This window comes from Alligator mississippiensis, chromosome 2 (assembly GCF_030867095.1).
Source record: "Alligator mississippiensis isolate rAllMis1 chromosome 2, rAllMis1, whole genome shotgun sequence".
Lineage (NCBI taxonomy): Eukaryota > Metazoa > Chordata > Crocodylia > Alligatoridae > Alligator > Alligator mississippiensis.
In genome coordinates this window covers 94,511,306-94,532,845 of record NC_081825.1, presented here as the reverse complement: position 1 = coordinate 94,532,845, position 21,540 = coordinate 94,511,306, and the positions used below count along the sequence as shown (strand labels likewise).

General features: G+C 44.0%; 1 protein-coding gene across 1 annotated transcript in view; it reads left to right on the top strand.

The window, feature by feature from the left end:
• Positions 1–21,540, top strand: part of LOC102557924 (uncharacterized) — a 115,235-nt gene that overhangs the window by 55,315 nt on the left and 38,380 nt on the right. Inside the window, exons 14-15 of the mRNA XM_059721946.1 lie at positions 17,885–17,924; positions 21,116–21,167. Of these exons, the coding sequence (XP_059577929.1) occupies positions 17,885–17,924; positions 21,116–21,167 (92 nt within the window). The remainder of the gene's footprint in view (positions 1–17,884; positions 17,925–21,115; positions 21,168–21,540) is intronic.

Here is a 21,540-nt window from a genome sequence, read left to right as displayed (position 1 = left end):
TGGGGTTGGAAAGAGGATGCAGCTAGCAAGGGGTGGGCAAAATGCGGCCCACCAGGCCATTCTATGTGGCCCATTGGGCCCTTAAAACATTTAGAAAATTAATATTTATCTGCCTCTGGCTACCTATCATGCGGCCCTCGATGACTTGCCAAAACTCAGTAACTGGCCCTCCACCCGAAATAATTGCCCTCCCCTGAAGACCGTTCTCAGCGGTGACAGATAACAGAAGAAGGAGCAACAGTCTCAAGTTGCAGCAAGGGAAGTTTAGGTTAGGTATTAGGAAGCATTTTCTCACTAGGAGGGTAGTAAAACACTGGAACAGGCTACCCAGAGAGGTTGTAGAATCTCCATCCTTGGAGGTTTTTAGGACCTGGCTAGAAAAAGCCTTGACTGGGATGATCTATTTGGGGATGGTCCTGCTTTGAGCAGGGGGTTGGACTAAATGACCTCCTGAGGTCTCTTCCAACCCTAACTTTCTATGATTCCATGACTGTGAGAGGGTAAAAAGTGTAGCTTTGGCCTGAGCAGGAAAGAAGGGGGAATAAGTTGAAGAGCAGGCTTTGTCTTTTCTCCATGCAGCCATGACTTTGGAAAAATACTTTTTCTTAATCCTACCTTCCCCAAACAAGGTGTGTATCTTATTTGGGGGCATGTGGTATGTTAGAAAATGTATTATCGCATTTCAAAAGTGGGCAGAGGATTCCTTTAAATGTTGTAGTGTTTTCTAAAATGTTCCAGAGAATCTTGATCTCTAGCTTTAAAGTAATATGATCTTTTAGAAAACTTGCTGAGGATCTCTTACTCTTCCTTTCTCATCTAAACTATAAAATCAGATAGTGGTTCAGTTTCTATAATACAGTTACAGTATCATAGATATGAGGTCAAAAAGGATCATTAGAGCACTTGACTTGAATTGTGACATGTTTTTTAATTGATATTGTACCCATTAAGGCAGCTAACATTTTTTATTTTGGGTTTAAGCAGGATTTTCATGTTCATTGGAGAATTTTGAGATTTTATTTTAAGTAATTTAGGGCTTGGCCAGCTTATCTCTGGGACATAGACCTTTTTACATATTTGCTCAGTTTTGCAACTCTTTAGTATAACTCGGTTTAGATTGTATTGAAATAATACATGGCTTTTTAAAATGTAATTATTTGAGTTAACACCAAACCTTTCTACTTGCAAGACATATTTAGCAATTAATTTGACATTTTACTTTTGTCTGTTTTGTATTTGAAGAGTTAATACTATCTTGGTTTTTCAGTGCATTAGATGTTATATATTAATGTGCACATATGAATATACAGTACAGTTTCTTTTTGCCATTACAGTAGTGAAGAGATAGATTTAATCTAGAGTTTGTTGATTTTTAAAGTTATGTTTATAGAGGCAGGGGTCAATGAATGGTTACAGCCTGAAAATTATAACTTTTTTTTCTACCAGTTGAAACACAGTTATGCTAGACTAATAAGGGATATTTGTTTATATGATTAGAGAGCTTTTTAAGTATTAAGGATTTTTCATTTATTTAGAGATGCAGTTTGCTTCCAGGGAGATTTTTGTTATTAAAATAGTATTTTGACTATAAATAACTTAATAACATTTTTAAAACTATAATTTTTAAAAAAGAATTCATACTGGCAATTGACATGGAGTCATTCTTTTGTTTTATTATTTCAAATAAGCTATCCATTGTTTAATGAAACAAACATGTATTCAATTAGTATCTTAGCATTCAGCAGTATAATATAGCCAATTGGTACATGAGTTATGTTCTAAATATGTTTCTCACTTTAAAGGAAGAAAGGCTGATTGGATCTTAAAACAATTTCATGAGACTTGAAGTTCATGCATTTGTGTAATTCTTTCCAAATTATTAATCTGAGTTTCTTAACATATAAGACACCTGTTGTATAAGTGAACCCTGTTTGAAAGCTGCAGACTTGGGGTTTTATATTTTTCAGTTTCTTCCTTTCACACAATTCTTTACAGAATATAAAAGGCTAAAATGCTGAATTACTCAGGATGGCAGTGTGAGAATAGTGTATATAATTTTCAAGATCCTTGATGCTAACATGAGCCATAAGTGCCCGATTCATCCATGGTAGGTAGCCAGCCTCCCAGGTGGTTTTAACACCAGAACTCTTGGAGAAGAAACAGGCAGGTATGTTTGTATTTAAAATCAGAAGTGGTAGGCAATATGAGTGAATGATCAGCTTGGTGTACTGGTCTTGTTTTTCAAAAGAATCATTTGAACCTCTAAAGTTTTCAGTGGTAATTATGTGCCTAGGAACTTTGCTGTTGTATTATCTGAAGAACTAGAGCTAACCTGTTTTTGAGAATAGTATAAATTTGGGATTCCCTGGAGGTACCCAAACATAAAGAACATTTATTAATCCCCTTTCCAAGTAGAGGTGTAAGGCATGATTTTTGATCTTCTAACTTAACGAGCTTTCCTGATGTATATTTCTAGAAGCACATTATACCAAAGGCTTTTTCCAAACTCAAAGTCCATATCCTTAATAATGCTAAAATCATTTATTATTTGAGAAAGATATTTCTAAATTTAAGAATGCTTTGTACTTATGGCATCTGTGAACATTTTGTCAGACTATTTGGTGCAATTCCAGTTTCCAGTACTGAAGTGGGTAAATTACATGGTAAACTTTCATGTCATTTTGCATTGCATGTGCATCTGAGCTTCATGTGTGTAGGGAAAGGACTAGTGGTGGGACCTTAAATGTTCACTTTTTATCATAGGGGTGTAGGTTGTAGCTGTGTTGGTCTAAAGACATAGGAAGACAAAGTTGTTTGGGTGAATCTGATATCTTTTATTAGACCAAGTCAAGGACGCACTGCAGAGTAGGAGTTTTGAAGTGATGGGAGCCCAAGAAGGGTGGCTGTGCCTTAAGGAAATGATCCTTCGGGCACAAAGGGAGACGATCCCGATGCGAGGAAAAAGAGGGAAAGGGGCCAGGAGGCTTCCTTGGCTGACCAGAGAAATCCAGGGCAGCCTACGGGCCAAAAGGGGGGCACATAAAAAGTGGAAACAGGGAGAGATCACCAAAGAGGAGTATACCTCCTCTGCTCGTGCTTGTAGGGAGGCAGTTAGACGGGCCAAAGCTACCACGGAGCTGAGGATGGCATCCCAAGTAAAGGATAACAAGAAATTGTTTTTTAGATATATAGGGAGTAAAAGGAAGGTCCAGGGAGGAATAGGACCCCTAGTAAATGGGCAGAAGCAATTGGTGATGTACAGGGGGGACAAGGCTGAATTCCTCAATGAGTTCTTTGCCTCAGTGTTCCTAAGAGAGGGGCAAGACAAGTCTCTCACTGGGATTGTAAAGAGGCAGCAGCAAGGTGCCAGACTTCCATGTGTCATGGTAAACACATGCAGCAAACTTTAGGTCAGGTCAGCAGAAGCTTGGTTTATTAGAGAATGCATTCTGGACAGACTCATACACAATTGGAGAATTGTGAAGAGGTCTGACCCCATACAACAGGTGAGGCGAGTTCATATAGAAAATATGACATCATAAGTATATCAACGACATATACTAATCAGCATTTGCCATGACTTTCTTAGTAATGCGCATGTCTTCAATTTATTTTTGTTAGCATCAATTTATCTTTGTTAGCAGATTTTAAGGGTCTTCTGACTTGTAACCTCAGGGGTCACTTCCCTTTTTGGGCTGACTCAGCAGGCTGGTTTGTGGTTACTTTTGTGCTAAGTTTTTGTTTTTTACTAGACCAGGGCAGGATGGTCTGTTTGAGTTAGTCTGGCAGTTTCAGGTCATGTCCTTTTGACTTTTTCATAGACTAAGTTGAATATATGTTTTGCACTTTTACACATAATGGAGATTCAACTCCATTTTTCCCTTCTTCCACACATGCGTAGACCCTGAGATGGTGCAGAGTCACTTGGAGGAACTGGATGCCTTTAAGTCGGCAGGCCCGGATGAGCTCCATCCGAGGGTACTGAAGGCACTGGCCGACGTCATTGCACAGCCACTGGCAGGAATATTTGAACGCTTGTGGCGCACGGGCCAGGTTCCGGAGGACTGGAAAAGGGCCAATGTGGTCCCCATTTTCAAGAAGGGGAGGAAGGAGGACCCGGGCAACTATAGGCCAGTCAGTCTCACCTCCATCCTAGGCAAAGTCTTTGAAAAAATTATCAAGGCTCACATTTGTGAGAGCCCGGCAGGACAAATTATGCTGAGGGGAAACCAGTATGGGTTCATAGCAGGCAGATCATGCCTGACTAATCTAGTCTCTTTTTATGACCGGGTTACAAAATGCCTGGACACAGGAGTAGGGGTGGGTGTCGTATACTTAGACTTCAAGAAGGCCTTCGATACAGTATCCCACCCCATACAGGTGAACAAGTTAAGAGGCTGTGACTTGGATGACTACACAGTCCGGTGGGTGGCGAATTGGCTAGAGGGTTGCACCCAGAGAGTCGTGGTGGATGGGTCGGTTTCGACCTGGAAGGGTGTGGGCAGTGGAGTCCCGCAGGGCTCGGTCCTTGGACCGATACTCTTTAATGTCTTCATCAACGACTTGGATGAGGGAGTGAAGTGTACTCTGTCCAAGTTTGCGGATGACACAAAACTGTGGGGAGAAATGGACATGCCGGAGGGCAGGGAACAGCTGCAAGCAGACCTGGATAGGTTGGACAAGTGGGCAGAAAACAACAGGATGCAGTTCAACAAGGAGAAATGCAAAGTGCTGCACCTAGGGAGGAAAAATGTCCAGCATACCTACTGCCTAGGAAATGACCTGCTTGGTGGCACGGAAGCGGAAAGGGATCTTGGAGTCCTAGTGGACCCCAAGATGAACATGAGTCAGCAGTGTGACGAAGCCATCAGAAAAGCTAATGGCACTTTATCGTGCATCAGCAGATGCATGACGAATAGATCCAAAGAGGTGATACTTCCCCTGTATCGGGCGCTGGTCAGATCGCAGTTGGAGTACTGTGTGCAATTCTGGGCACTGCACTTCAAGAGGGATGCGGATAACCTGGAGATGGTCCAGAGAAGGGCCACTCGTATGGTTAAGGGCTTGCAGGCCAAGCCCTATGAGGAGAGACTAGAGAACCTGGACCTTTTCAGCCTCTGCAAGAGAAGGTTGAGAGGTGACCTTGTGGCTGCCTATAAGTTCATCACGGGGGGCACAGAAGGGAATTGGTGAGGTTTTATTCACCAAGGCGCCCCCGGGGGTTATAAGAAATAATAGCCACAAGCTAGCAGAGAGCAGATTTAGACTGGACATTAGGAAGAACTTCTTCACAGTTAGAGTGGCCAAGGTCTGGAATGGGCTCCCAAGGGAGGTGGTGCTCTCCCCTACCCTGGGGGTCTTCAAGAGGAGGTTGGATATGCATCTAGCTGGGGTCATCTAGACCCAGCACTCTTTTCTGCCTATGCAGGGGGTCGGACTCAATGATCTATTGAGGTCCCTTCCGACCCTAACATCTATGAATCTATGAAAAAAACCAACTTCAATAGTTTGAAAAAAAAAAATTAGCAAGCTTTTGGGTTTAACTGAAAGCTTGCTAATTTTTCTTCCCCCCATCTATTGAAGTTGGTCTAATAAAAGATATCAGATTCAGCCAAATAATGTTGTCTGCCTGTTTTTATCATGAGTGCTTTAGGGTATCTATAGGACTAAGACAGCTAACTGCTTCACCAACAATATTTACATTAAACTCTCATTGGACTAAACTAATGTAGACCAGAATCCAAATCTTTCTTCTCCCAGGTGAATGGCTTAATCACCCTCTTTCTTCCTTTGCCCCAGTTAATTATTCTTTTTGGAAGTGGCAGAAATTTAAAAGGAGGGGAAGGGAGTGCTATCACAGAAGCCTGTAGTTTGGTGGGTAGAGCTCTCTTCTAGGACGTGAAAGAAATGAGTATGAATGCCCTGAAGCCTCAAGAAGGCCAGGAACCTGAGTCTTTCATATGCTGAGCATATGTCCTTATCAGTATACAGTTGGACCAGGTAACCTTTCTCCTTCAGCCATCTTTATGAATGAAAGTGACTGACTACTATGTTTTATGGGGAGGTCAGTCCTGTGTGTGTTACACTTGTTGGCCGCGTCCACACAAGCAAGCACATGTCTGTTGTGGCATCTCAAAACAGTTTGAGATGCTGCAGAAGGCACACCATGAACAAAAAAATGTTGCAGCACAGACTCTGTTCGATACCAGGGAATCCCGCTATCAAAAGAAAACACTCCAGAAAAAAGCAGCGCAGGGCATGCTCCTGGAGCATGCCCCAGAGTGACTGGAGGCTGGGTCCTCCAAAGAGATGCTCTAGCATTTGCCAGACTCTTACCAGCCACCTAGCCATGTTGCTCTGTACTTTCAGCTCCCATGTGCCCCAGCCAGCCCTGCCACTGTCTGATACTGCCACCTGAAGCCCAGGGCAGAGCAGGTCAGGAGCAGCCCTGGTGTAAACTGCTACACCCTGACTCAAATTACTGTTGTCCCAGACACACATGTACATGGGAGTAGTTTACTCTGGGAGTAGTTTACCTCAGCTCAAACTACTCCAGAATTTATTGCTTCAAATTAATTGCACGTGTGGATGTACCCATGGAGTAGTAGATTTCTGTGTTGGACATGGGTGCCTCAGTTTGCTTGTGGTCTATATTAGATCTATTCTTTTTATGGGTCTGGCTCCTTGTCTTTTATGGCAGGAGGAGAGCAATGGCTATAGTAGTGAATCCAAGGAAATCTTACAATTTTTGGATGCCTTTCCTAATGAGAGATTACTGAAAATGGCAACAAATATGAATCCTTTGGGCCCCAAAAGAAAAAAAGGAAAAATCATCAGAGTACGTTGGTTTGAGTTGCAATTTTGTCTTGTTTATATTTTTGTCATGTTTAAAGAAGAAGCTTTGGCAAACAGCAAATACTGACTGCTTTTTTGATAGTAACAAGTGTTCAAAAAGGAAAAAAATGCATTGGAGTGTTTTCCTAATTAAATTATGCATCTAGTGACTGTGTCCTCTGCTGTATTTATTAACATAATTGTTTTTTTCTTTTTGTTCTTCCTGTTGGCATTTATCACTTTATGTGGTGTGTGTGCTTGTATAGATGACAATACTTCCCACACAGAGTACCTTTCCTCCATAGATCTCAGAATGCTTTGCAAATATGAACTAATTAAGCTTCACACTATCTAAGAAAATGGGAAAGTGTTATCACTGTTTTACAGATGGCTTTTCAATGTAACACAGGGAAGCAATGCAACAGTAACAAGTAGAAATCAGAATTTAAATACTCATTCCCTTGTTCTAATATTAAATATAGTAGGTCCTTTTTACACAAGATAATACAATGGTGATAATAACATAAATGACAGGAGGTGGTACAGGTACTAATGCCTCTGGCTAAAATTGCTTGAAACTAGCATTGTAAAATTCTGTTTCTAGTGGTTTATAACTTGGGTAAGTATTATAAACCACTCAGATCAGAATTTCCCAAGCTGGGTATTGCCTGAGGCTGGATTTTTGGAGGTTTTTCAACTAATATGCTTCAGACATTTCAGAGAGTGAAGTTAGGGAGAAACATGTTACAGTCATTGTCATGAAACCTGTTATGTTTTGAAGGTTAGCACGGTGTCATGAATGTTTTCTTGTGTTTTTTCATACTGATATGGCATGTGTGGTCTCATTGGAAAGCCCACATTGTGCATTATCCATTTATGTTACTGTTATTGCTGTATAGATTATGTTATACTTTCTATGCATAGCTTTATAGTTTTGGACATGTTTCAGCTGAGGAACTGAGGCATGCATACTTAAAGGCAACGCCACTCCCAAACACAGGCAGAAAGAGACCTTCTTAGGTTGGGCACCCAAGGCATTGTCTGCCTGTACTGAGAAAATCAACTGTATAGCAAAGATATCTGAGAGAAAGGGCGCATCAAGTCTTGGAACACCAGGTGTCTGAGGGAGAGAAATTTCTGGAGGATGCTGCTGACTTATGAGTAATTAGAATAATTTTGAGAGGGGGCTAGCTTTGGAGGCTTTTTAAAGTCTAACTATGGGAGAATTGTGGTCTTTGAATCTCAGGTTTTGGAGGTTCAGGGTCCCCAGTGGTCAGGGCTGGCTGAATCTGGACTCTGGAAATACTAGCAGGACTCTTGGGAAGACTAATGTGTAGCCAGATGAGAGGGTAAGAAACTGTTCTTGTCTTGTTTTATGTCTTCAAAACTGTAGTCAAGTTTTCTTATGTAATTCTTTTCTCCTGTATAATAAATGGTTTTGTTGTTTGTCTCCTTTCCATTTGCCTGTGAAAGGAGTGATCTCTAGGCAAGTGATACTCCAGGATAACCTTTTCTACAGAAAGAGGGGCCTAACATTTCTTTTACAACCCAAAGGGGAAGCCACCTAGGGCTGGCCAAGATTTACCTTGAGGCAGCTGTGAGGTCCAGTATAGGGGCAGTGGAGCTGAGGCTTACAGGACTAAGGAATTATCTCAGGGCAAACTTGGTCTGTTCTCTGGGATGAGCCCTGGAACAACAGGGAGAAATTTGAGACTTGGGTTCCTTGCAGATAGGTTTGTAACACTCAAATATATTACTGTCATGTAGTTGAGAAGTTGTAGAGTCTTCTTCGTGCCTTGCAACTGAGACTGGAGACATGTCCCTAATGTTCTTTTTTTACTATCTGACTATTTGTGTGCCTTCATAATCCCATTTTCTAATTTATGAGTACTTGACTTTGTAACCGTAATAGCCAGTAATATAGTTCTTTGAATTTAATATATAAAGATTGATTTAGGAGTAATAAAAAATATGGATACTTGTAAGAGGAGAAACTATTTGATCTTTGGGTCAGCATGTAATTACTGAAATAATTTTTTGTTGTATTTGTGATTTTATATTGTTTGATAATGTATAAAGAGAGATAACAGTATAAAATATGTGTTGCATAAATGCCTACTGATTTGAAATTGAGACTGGAATTCCATATGAAAGAGGCGGTGTTAAAGATGATACAGGGCATGTCTACATGTGCCAATTGAATGTGCCTTAGCCCAATTTAAGGCACATTAAGGGCGCATGTCTTAATGTGCCTTTAAAATGGTGATTTTAGGCTATTTATCCCCATATTTGATACCTGCAAAAGTGATAATGTTAAACAAGAAGTTTATATTAGCTAAAGCGCATTAGCGCATGTGCAGACACGTTAAGGTGCATTAACGCTGTGTATGGACTGACTTGGGACTAACTTTAGTCCCACATCAGTCTGTGCACATGGCATTAATGCACTTTAACATGTGCACATGTAGTCGCTTGTCTAAATCATCTTAATGCACATTAGATTTAGGTATGTCTAAATGCATGTGTAGGCATGCCCACAGTGTTGCTTCTGTTTTGGAATCTACTTAAGTGTATGCATTGCTTAGCTGTGTAAAAGTTGAAGGTGTTAGATCTGTAAGAGATACTGGGGAGCAGCACCTTTAAAAAACCCCTGTTTTGTAAACCATGATTATGAAGTCAGTGAGCACACACTACAGACCTAATTTTTTACATTTTCTGTCTCTGGGCTGTCCATTTTCTGGGCAGTTGGGGGCTGCAGACTCTGGAAGCCACATGCTGCAGGGGCCACAGACCCAGCGACTCTACTGTGCTCACCATGCAGGCAGCCTGGCTCTCCTCCTTTCCCAGCCACACCCCCTGCAAAGGCTCCCTCGTGCCCCACACTGGGTGTAGACAGTGGGAAGTGTCCTGCCTTCTTCCCTCCCACCTTGCAGCACAGGCAACCTGGCTCCCCCCTGCCATGTACACAGACCAGCTCCCTTCTTTGCCATGCACAGTTTGGGCACTTCAGCTGCTAGGGCAGGAGCAACTGTGGGGGAGTGCAGGGAGCGGCAGCCAGGCGGGAGCTCACAGGCTGTATGTTAACCCGTCAGGAACTGTATGCGGTGCATGGGCTGCCAGCTGGACACTCTGTTTTGCTGAATGTTTATTTTCTAATCTTAAGTTTTTTCTATAAAGAACATTTGCAAATAGAAATTTGATTCACAAGTAGTGCTATCGAAACATAATTTCAATAGTTTTAAATCCAGTGAAAAAATTGAAGTTACCACCTTTGAAGGTGGAGAGTCCTAACATTTATATAATGTGAGATTTTTTTTAATCAGTCTGAATTATGCAAATGACAGTAATTACAGAATTCACCAGAAAAGCTTTAAGAGTGCAGAGTACACTGGTATGTTTTAGTTTAGTAAGGGGTCAGTAGTTAACGAACATTTTTCTAATAGCAAAAACCATGTGCTAACCCTTTTTTCACATTAAAATGACCGGAGTTTGACACCAAAATGACAGCTGGTTAATACAACTTGAGATTTTAAAGTGCTTGTGTATATGTAAATATTATGACTGATCTTATAAACGTGTTGGAAGACACTTCAAGAAATGTCCTAGTTGTATCAGTTTACTCCAGTCCCCATTTTGTTTGAGGATATCATTAAAGAAGATGTTTTATCTGTTGGATTCAGAGGAAATGAATAGAATAATTAAGAACAAATAATTGATCTCAGTAAACAAAGATTATACTTACGTGCTTGTACTGTACACTATTATCATAAGTGCAGTTCAGTGCAGAACACTGGATTTCAGATTCTTGTAGCTTGATAACTTAAAAAATTAATACTTCAAAACTAAATACTGTAACTACATTGTCATACAGTTTCCTGAAGTGTGCTGCAAATACATTGATAACATTTGGTTCAGTCACTTCAACTCTAAGGGAAACATGGAGGAGGAGGAATGTCAACTCAATGAGCAGGGCAAGAGAAAGGGAATTTTTAAAGAATAAATATGTGATATGAAATTTTAACTATACAAACTTTTTCAATTATATACTTTTCTAATTAGTCAAAACTTTTTGATGGTGACTTTTACCCTGGAAGTATTTTACAGAATAATGCAATTATCTAACACCTACCATTTCAGTATCATAAAATATTTTGTTGCAAGATAGATTTGTACAAAGAACATGTTGTTTGTGCCATAAGTTTTATAATGACTAATAAGATTAAAGAGGGCGCATTTTCGTGAGACGTTTACTAGAGAGCTGCCTAATTAGCTCTGCAGTAAAGTCTCTGTGCCTACATCTGCGGCCCTATTAGGTTGCAGGAAACTAATAACTCCGCTGCAGGTTAGTACTTGTATTTACAAGTGGTAAATCCTGTGGTGGAGTTGTTTAGTGAAGCATTTCTCAACAAGTGGGGCGCGAAGTTTGTGTAGGTGGGACTTAAACTCATTGCCAGATTGGAAAAAATCAGTTGTTTATACTTCAAATAGATGAATCAACAGATTTCTCAGTGCAATTTTGTGGGGTTTTGCGTTTATCATGGTGGGACCAGGGTGTCACAGGATGGGGTTGCCAGGGATGGCTGTGATACCCCTAGGGCTCCTTGACCATGCCAATCCTGCCCAATGGGCACCCTCTTTCTCACCTACCACATCTTGTTAGTAATTATTATGAATAGGGAGGCTGCCCTTGAGTTTACATTGGGCATGGTCCTGATGGACCCCACTGAACCCTGTGGGTTCTTGGACCCCTTTTGGGTCTTGCACAAAAATAGTTGCCTCACAGGGCACCTTCAGCCTTATGGGCTAAATGCGTGGCTCTAAAACCACCCCTTTACCACGCTTCCATTGCGCTGGGCTCTCTGCAGCCCGTTCGTCTCTGCAGCCCCTTTGTCTCTGCACCCCCCTGGCACTGGGGGTGTGCTCGCCTCCGTCACTGTGCCCCCCTGGCACTGGGATCCCCACACTGTAGTGGGCCCCCAATGAGGCTTCCTCCTTCCCCAATAGCCTCAGCCTGATCCACCGGTATTATAAAACAGCAACCAAAAATATGAGCCCCTGGGCTATAACAGAACACAAAAAGTTCAGGGTGTGCTCTGTCCCTTTAAAAGAGTCAAACTTCTTCCCTGGCACTAAGTGCCTTGTAGGCAAGGGTACCTGTTGAGCTCCTAGAGCCCCGTTAGCCCTAAGTGCAGCATGTCTGGCAGCTGCAGCATCTCTGGGCAATTCCTCCCTGGAGGCTCCTTCCCCTTTGGCTGCTGGCAGGGAACTGTCTCTCTAGTCCCAGCCCTAGAGTTTATATGTGCCCAGGGCCCTGCCTCTTCCAGTCAGCTTACTGGCTGCAGGTGCAGGCTAATTCCCTCCTTAGGCCTGCTGCCACAGTAACCTGCACCTGTGGGGTTCCTGCCTGACTGCTGTGCCCTCTCTCTAGACCGTTTCTGCCCTTAAAGGAGCAGGCACCTTAGTGCCCTACGACACAGGGTTTTTTGACAAAATGGTTGGTGGGACGTAAGGTGCAAAAGGTTGAGAACCTCTGCTTTAGTGCACAGCAACACATGTAGACACTGAGAGGGCTGCTGGGACACTAGGATGCTTCAATGTCGGGGCTGCCTGCCAGCTAGCCCCACACTGGAGTACCTTCATGCCTCAGTCAGCCCCTCCGCTGGACGTTGAGATGGGTTGGAGCAGCCCCAGCCAGCAGTCTGAGCCCCGGGGCTCCCTGCCAGCCAGAGCTGCTCCGACCCAGCTCAATGTGCAGCGATCCTGGGCACACATGGAAACATTGTGCCCAGAAGCAGTAAACTCCAGTGTGAACTGTGCCGTAGTTTACTGCTTCACATTAATAGCACATGTAGACACAACCAGAGAGTATGAACTAGAGGCAATAAGCCAAAATCAGATGGATGAAATGTGATATTTAAAACAGGGTGTGAACAGGTTAAAATATTCTGTTGTATAGAATTTATAAGTCTCAGATTTCTTAGGCAGCCATAAAACATATCTAGCAACTGTTTGATGTAGCTAGCATGCAGGCAGTTAATAATATAACAACTAGCAAAGTGCCCATTAAGAATGATGGGTGAGCAGTGGGGACGGAGCGCCACCACCCACCTCCCCACACTGCCACCACTCTGCATCTGGCCATGCTCAACTCCCCCCTCCCTCCACCTCCATGCTCTGTGTCCAGCCCCATGCATGCCCCCACACCTGACACACACACACCCAGTCACATGCCACACCCACACACTACACACCCACCAAACTACACACCACACACACACCCAGCCACGTGCCCCCCCACACACACAGGTGCATGCCACATACTCAGCCACACCCCCACCCCCAGGCCGCCAAGCCACATGCCACACACACACAGCCACACACCACACCAACCGAGACACACACACCCAACCACACCCCCCCAGCTGCATGCCACCCACACCCACCCAGCCAGCCACATACCCCATGCACCCACCCACTCAGCCACACACCCTCCCCACCCACACATACTCACCCAGCCATACATTATACCCACCCATCCACATGCCAAACACACATCGAGCCACATGCCACACACACTCACCCAGTCGTGCTATACCCACCCATCCGCATACACCCACCCAGCCACACACCACACCCACCCACCCAGCCAGCCACACGCCACACCCACCCAGCCAGCCACACCACCCGCAACACCCAGTCACACACTGCATGCTGCACACACTCAGCCACATGCCACCCCCACACCCAACACCACACCACACACACTTGCCTCGCTGCCTGGCTCAGGCTGCCCTGTGGCGGGACTTGCATAGCACTTTGCCACTGTCAAAGCAGGAGCAGTGAGGTGGAGAGCAGAGGTGGAGTGGAGGACGCAGCTGCAGCCACTGCTGCCCCTTGCACAGACCAGGGGCCCTGTGCCCACCTGGGCTCCCCGGCACCACCTCTGGAGGAGCAGCTGAGCTCCGAGTGTCCCATGGCCCAGCCCAGCTGGGGCCGCATTCACTGTGACTGGGGCCTCAGCCGGGCTGGGTCCTGGGTCCATCAGAGCCTAGTGGCTCATGCAGGGGTGCAGCACCAGTTAGTCGAGGGGGCAGCGCAGGCCCCCCTCCCCTGGCTTCCCCACGGTGTGCGCAGTGGCAGGAGCCACCCGCCCCGGCCATGGAGGAGCCACTGGGCTCCCATGGCCCCACAGCCCGGCCTGGCCTGAGCACAGCCCACCCCCCACTGGGATCAGCCTGGTGCAGCCTCAGCCCCAGTGCCCCCCAGCCATGACCACCACAACACCCCTCCCCTTACCACCCCCCACACCAGCTCCCTGCATGGTACCTGTGGCCACACACCCTGCCCTCCCCCCCAGCCAGTGCATCCCACATCCACAGCTGGCAGTCACCCCCCACAGGAGGGTGGGAGTGTGGCCACAGGGTGCCATGTGAGGAGCAGGCATGGGGGGCACAGCCCAGTCTGCAGCCACATGCTGCAGTCAGGGGGCACTACCCTTGCGCCCTCTACGACGGCTCCCCATGTACCCGTGCGCCATGCCCCATTGCACGCTCCATGGCCACAGCCAACAGGCGATCTCCACACGGGGTGGGGGGGCGCAGCACCTGCCTGCAGGGAGCCATGCGGGGAGTGGGTGTTGGGGGGGATGCGCCCTGCCCCATGGCCATGTGCTGCCCATGCATCCCACACCCGCTCCCTGTGCAGCCCCCACATGGCTGCAAGCCACATCCCTTTGCCCAGAGCACACCTTGGTCCCCACCACCTCCGCCTCACCTTGCTTGTGTGTCTGTCTGTTAATAAGGCTCTGGGTGGCACATGCACAGTTGGCCCAGAGCATTACGGACAGACAGACACCCAGATGGAAGTGCTACGGCTTTTATTATATTAGAGTTGTAGAGGAGACTGTAGGGGTTAATGACTAGAGACTTATCCAAGAAGTGGAAGACAGGGGTTATAGACTCTCCTTATCCTGAGGGGACTTACACGTGCACACATCTTTCGCTACCAAAAAAAGTGCCTTACATTCACCAGGATATATGCTTATCTTGATGGGGTTCCCTCTTTTTTTCTGTTGGAAATTGCCCATTGAGCCACAAAGGATGCATAATTAATGGGGACAGAAGGAAAGTAAGCAAGAAGAAATATAACTCAGAAGGCTAGTGCGAAGGGCATTCCCTCTGAGGGGTCTTGGCCCTTGTTCCAATACCATGATGATAATCATGTCTTCTTTCAGGTCTCTATGTGGGTAAAGACCTACCCAATATAAACTGTCATTTAAGGAGATTGTGTTGTGTATTTTTTTCACCCATTTTGTCTCCGTGAGAATAATTAAAAATAGGGCTGGAAGGAATCTCAGGAAGTCATTTAGTCCAATCCCATGCTTGAGGCAAGATCATCCCTGTCTGAACCATTCCAGAAAAAATGTTTGTCTAACCTGTCCTTAAAACTTCTACTGCCTGAGATTCCACAACCTCTTTAGGCAACTGGTTCTTACATAACCTTCACAACTAAAAGATCTTTCTAATATCTAACCTTCATCTCCCTTGTTGTAACTTAAGTAATTACTTCTTGTCTTGTCCTGTTCTCAGGAAACAGAGAACAAATTGATCACCATCTTCTTCATAATTATTTTTTATATATGAAGAAAGCTATCAAATCCCTCCACCCCCCCCCCCCCGTTTTTTCTCCTCCTTAGACTAATTCTAATTCTTCTGACTTCCTCATATATCATGTTTTATAGATTGTAATGGTGGGCCTCTATCCCCTGTTATTTTGAATAGGAGGGAAGGCAGCATTAAGTGGCTCCAAGAATGCTGGCAGTTAAATTGTGTGTTTAATGTGCTGGCAGTTAAAGGTGTGCCGCCTGAAGCCAGAGCCTGGCTAGCCAGAGCAGTGCTCTGCAGCTGCCCCGGCTCCGTGCAACAGGATCGCTGCTGCTGAAGCCCTGGGAGGCCCCCAGGTGAGTCTTCTGCGGCCATCCCAGTGCTGGCCTCAGCCTCCCCTACCCCACTTGGAGAAACCTGCTGTGCGCCAGCATGTGAGGCACAGGTATTACCTGGGGACACAAGTAATACTTACTAGTGGCGGCACAAGGTGCACCACTGCTAGTTGTCCCCGGGGAACCAAATGTCCATGCATGTCTGGACATGACCCTAGAAGCAACTGGTGTTTCAAACTGAATCTAATCTAAAAACCCTACAAGCTCCCTTTTGGAAGCAGATAGGGATGTGAGATGTGCTAATATTTCTCTGAATTTTCTACAGAAAGATATTGTATGAAGACTTGGTTGAAATGCAGTGCCATCTCAATTAAATCAGTCTAGCAATGCTGTAACAGGAGGCGCTCTCAGGGCTGGTCTACCAACGGCCAGCCCACCTGTTTCCATCCAACTTCTTTCTTGCCATGCCTTTTTGATATATAATTAATTATCTTAATTAGGCAGGAGGCTGCCCATTTCTTGCCCTGATGCCAGGAGATGCTATCTGTGGCTCAGTTGGTCCCCTACACTGCAGCCCAAGCCTCGCAGATAGTATCCACAGTTGTTAATGTCACCGGCCCCACTCTGGGCTCTAGAATCCTCCGGTTTAGACCCCTAAAAGATCCCTTCACTCAGGCAGCCTATTCTGCCCCCATTATGGGCTGCCTAACTCCCTGAACTGTTCTCCCTTTCGGGTGTGGTCCCCCCAGAACCTTTGGCCACACAGGCCCTGGCCTCACCTCCAAGGCCAGTTGGAAACCCCAGGTCCTCAGCTCTGGGTATCCCTTGTGGTGGGCCCCTGGCCCTTTTGACACTTCCATTCCTGGCCCCAGCATTCACCAGTTGAGGGTTTTCAAGTCAGGTCTATGAATCTCTAGCTCCCTCTCTAACTTGGGTCCGCCTTCTTGGCCCTTCTATGGGGTAACCCACCCAGTTGTGGGAGCTGGGGTTATTAAGGCAGCCCAACCCACCTTTCACTGGGGTGGTAACTGGCCTGGCATTTCCTGGAGGCTCCCGCACCACCGGGAGCCCCACTAGGCCACCTATCCCCAGCAGGGTGAAGTTTTAAGTCATGCCCAGGAGCCTCCAAACCATCCCCTTAAGCTCCTGTCCTTACCTCCAGGATGTTGCATGCAGCCAGTGTTACTGCCTGGCCTGCCAGCAGTGAACCGTTCTGTTTATGTAGGCAGCCAGAGATCTAAAATGGCCACCACAATCAAGCACCTGTTGGCTGCTTGACTCAGTCCTTAAAGTGGCAGGGACCAACAGTGCCCTGCCACAAATACATTTATATTGCTTTTTCCAAATCTTTAATAGCCCTAGTTATTCATGCTTTACTGATCAGTTGCAGATAGAACTGATCAGTAAAACTATTCTCAGTCATGATTATTCTACAAATAAATAACAAAAGTTATGCACAATGTAACTTCAAAATTCTAAAATCAGTTCTCTGAGTTTTCTACAAGGTCTAATGCAAAGCAGCACTGCATACTTTTGCTACTTGGCATGTCAAAATTGTGGCTGAACTGGTATATTCAAATTATCAGTCATCCTCATAATTCTTTGGTTAGGTTGCATGAAGTAGTTAATAAATAGGAGCATAGATTTGCTTTCTGTAGAGCTGATCCTTTTCTTATATTTATAACTGTATTCATAAAAAAGTTTAACAGTCATTTGCAATATATAAACCACAGTTCAATTCAAAGCCATCTCTCTTTCAAAGGATTATGTCTTTTTCTTATAAATTAATGATCTGATTGGTGTTAAAAATCATGTAAGATCCTTTCCATAGTTTGTATTTGTGAATATATGAGACCTATTTCAGGTTGTTGTTTTTTTCTTTTCTTTCTTTTTTTTGGGGGGTAAAAATCTCAGTCTTTTAAACTGTCTCTCAAAAATACTTAATTTAATATTTCTAGTAAAAGGCAAATTCTTTTCTAGACTTTACCCACTATTTGCTAAGTGATAGGCACAGGAAGGTTTAAGGGTAAAACAAAATTGAGTTGAAATCTACACTTGTTGCAAAAAGTCTCTCTAGAATTAATTTGGTTTTGTTTTGTTTTTGATTTCTAGCACCTGGTCTCACTGCAATTGCTGGAGGGCGTCCAAGCGTGTAAGTTGATTACTCACTAGTCTCGGTGTCTGGGTATAGTGCTCCTTCCACCATTTAAAAAAATTCCAATAGCATCTTGTGTTATGTCTACTAACTGGTGGAAAAAGGAACAGTTATACTAAAGATATTTGCCACAATTAACAGATCTCTAACCAGTTTTTGGGCACACTGTATTTACTTCTACTGAGGCCTCGTATAAACATTCAGTTTCTCCTGAGAGTTGCTCTCCTAGGAGAAACTACATGTATAGATGTTCAGGTTTTTGTTCTCAGAGTAAAAATGACTGCTTCAGGAGAAAAATAACCAGGGAACAACCAAGGTCAAATCATTCCCAGGAGAGTTTCTCTTGGGAGAGTGAATGTCTGTACATGCCGTGAGACTCTAGTCACCTTTATGCGAGGTAAGTCTTGTACTTAAAAAAGTTGTTCTTAAAGTGTATTCTACTGCATCATTAGCATGAAAACAATGAAGCAGGTTAGAATAGAATAATTCTGAATATACCTATTTTAGGTCACAATTTTTTATATTTAAAATCTGTTAAAATATGTAAAGATTTCTTAGATTTCATAGACATTTGGGTTGGAAGGGACCCCGGAGGATCATTGAGACCAGTCCTCTGCCCCAGGGGAAGAAAGTCAGCAGGGATCATAGGATCCCAGCAAGATAAACATCCAAATGTGTCTTGAAGGCATTGAAAGTGGGTGCTTGAACCACCTCCAGCGGCAGTCTATTCCAAACCTTAGGGGCTCAGACAGTAAAGAAGTTCTTCCTTATGTCCAGCCTGAATCGGTTGCAGTGGAGTTTGTGACTGTTCGATCTTGTTATCCCTTGGGGCTCTCTGGTGAACAGACATTCCTCCAGATCCTGGTGAACACCCTAATAAACTTATAGGTGGCCACCAGATCGCCACTGAGCCTGTGCTTTTCCAGGCTGAAAAGTCCCATGGCTCTCAGCCTCTCATCATAAGGTCTGTTTTCCTGACCTCTGATAATGTGCGTGGCTCTCCTTTGCAGTCTCTCAAGCTTCTCCACATCCTTTTTAATTGTGGAGCCCAAAACTGGACACAGTACTCCAGCTGCGGCCTCACCAAGGCCAAGTACAACAGGAGAATGATGTCCTGGGATTTGCTTGAGAAGCATCTATGGATGCAAGCCAGCGTTTTGCTTGCTTTACTAGCTGCAGCATCACATTGATGGCTCATATTCATCTTGTGGTCAATCATGACCCCCAAGTCCCTTTCATCTGTAGTGCTAACCAGCATAGCACTACTGAGCCTATAAGCATCCTGCAGGTTTTTCCTCCCAAGGTGGAGAACCTTGCATTTTTCAGTGTTAAACACCACCAGGTTCTCACCTGCCCACTTCATGAGTCTGTCAAGATCTGCCTGGTTCACTGTCCTGTCCTCAGGTGTGAATCCTTTACCCCGGAGTTTGGTGTTGTCGGAGAACTTGGCCAGTCCGCCTCTGACACCAAAGATGAAGTCTTTTTTTGTATTAAATGTACATGTTCACACTTTCATTCTTATTCATGAGAATAGTTGTGAGAAAAATCAATAACATTTGAAACCCCTCTCAAACTGACACTCAATATGGTTTAAGACATATTTTACACTTGAAAGTGTGTTTGTGGCATGTACAGACACATCTTTGCAAATCAGGTTGACTACCTGAGTACATTGGCTCTGACACAAGTTTCAGCCACTGAGTAAGTACCCAAGGTCTCGGGCCCATTTCAGAGGCTGTGTTGTCATAGCAACACTGCTATTAGTACCGAAGATGGCTCAATTAAAGCTAGTCAGACCTCAAAACAGTGCATATGTACCAGCTGAATTAGATTTGCCTCAAAAAATGTAGTGTCACCAGTGTTTACTAGATACCAATTTACTCTTAGCCCAACCTTTCTTACACAGATCTTGTCATATATAATTGTTTGTTTGTACATTCGTATAAAGAAAACATTTCCAGAAGATGTTTTTAGAGTTTTTCAAGACTGTTTCTATAGGAATATTATGAAAAGTATACTGCATTATTTCTGTGACTGCACAGTGTGGGGAGAATTAAAAGCAAGAGTTAAGCAGTTGATCTTATATGACTGGCTAAAGTAGCGGTAAGCAATATTTTCTGGTGGCAGGCAGTAATGAACCAGCTTGGAACTGAAGTAGGTTGGTGCTAGGACCCAGCCACTCCCATGACAACCACAGCTTCTCCTCAACCATCCAGCTGCAATACAGCCAAAACCTCCCACTGTCCAACTGTGGCACTGCTGAAGTCCCTTACCACTGGAGTGCCCCAGCTGTGCAGGATGTAGTTTGTCAACCCCTTGGTTGAAGGGATAGCCAAAATAAAGCTTTTATATTCAGTTAAATTATTTACCTCTATTACTAGCACCTTTGATGATCACTGTAACGATAGGGATATCATTTAAAACTTCTGAGAGAAAGAGAGAGAGTGTGTTTTTTTTTTTAATATGATGCTTGTTACTTTCCTAACGAGACTCATGCATTAGCCCATAACATTTTCTTTAAGCATATGAAACACCATACAGCAGGAGTTAGCAACATTTTCCAGGGGTTGGAGGGGAGCACAATAACCCAGCTTGAGTCAGAGGTTGACGGGCATTAGTACCAGGTCACCACCACCATTGCTAATACCCACTGTTCAGCTGCAGGGAAGCATGGTGAAAGCTGTGCTCCACTGGAACCCATGCTGCCTGCCTAGCATGGCATGGGCAGAGCTCCCACTCTGTTAGAGTCCCAGGTGCCTGTCTCTTGTAAGATGCATGTCTCACAGGGAGAGACCCTGCCACTGAATGCTGCTGAAGCTATGACTCCATGGGCCAGATCCAGCCCATGAGCCATAGGTTGCCAACCCTTGCCATAAAGCATTGGGCAGATATGCAGAAGACATAAAAATTTTGATTGACTATCCTCAATGTCATAAATACATCAGTGATATTATTTCAGGCTGTCCCACCCTTTTTTACTTTCGCCTTCTTAATGAGTATGGAAGTTATAAGGAATGACTACACTATTCAGCTATATCAAAATTGATGAAAAAATTACTACTAACCTTGATTTTTAATTATGGTACTTTTGAATTGTCCAAATACTTAATGAACTGAAAGAGTTATGACCCAGTTTTTTCATTTGTTATTATTTACATAGTTATATATTATTTGTTTTGTATATCCAGGTCTCCAGTTTTGAAACCATTTTTCTTCCTTTATCCCAAAAGAAATGTTAAGGTAAGTGCTACTTCTTAGAGGTCTCATCTTGTTCTGACTGCAGCAATGGGAAAAGCAATCCTGATTTCAATAGAAATAAGATCAGGCCTTGTAAAGCTACAAGATTTACTGTAAATTGTACTAAAATATATTTTTTCCTCAGACAATCATAACATATATTTGCATTCCATGTTTTATAATATGTTAAGTCAATAAAAATATTTAATGTTGCCATCCCATGATACATGAATTCTAAAAGACCCCTCCTCCCTGCTTACTGAAACTTGATTTTACTCAGCAGATTTCTAGGACTATGCAAAGAATGTATTGATAGTACATACAGTATGTTAGTTTTCAACTAGTGGTCCTACTATAAAGACTGAACTGGGAATCA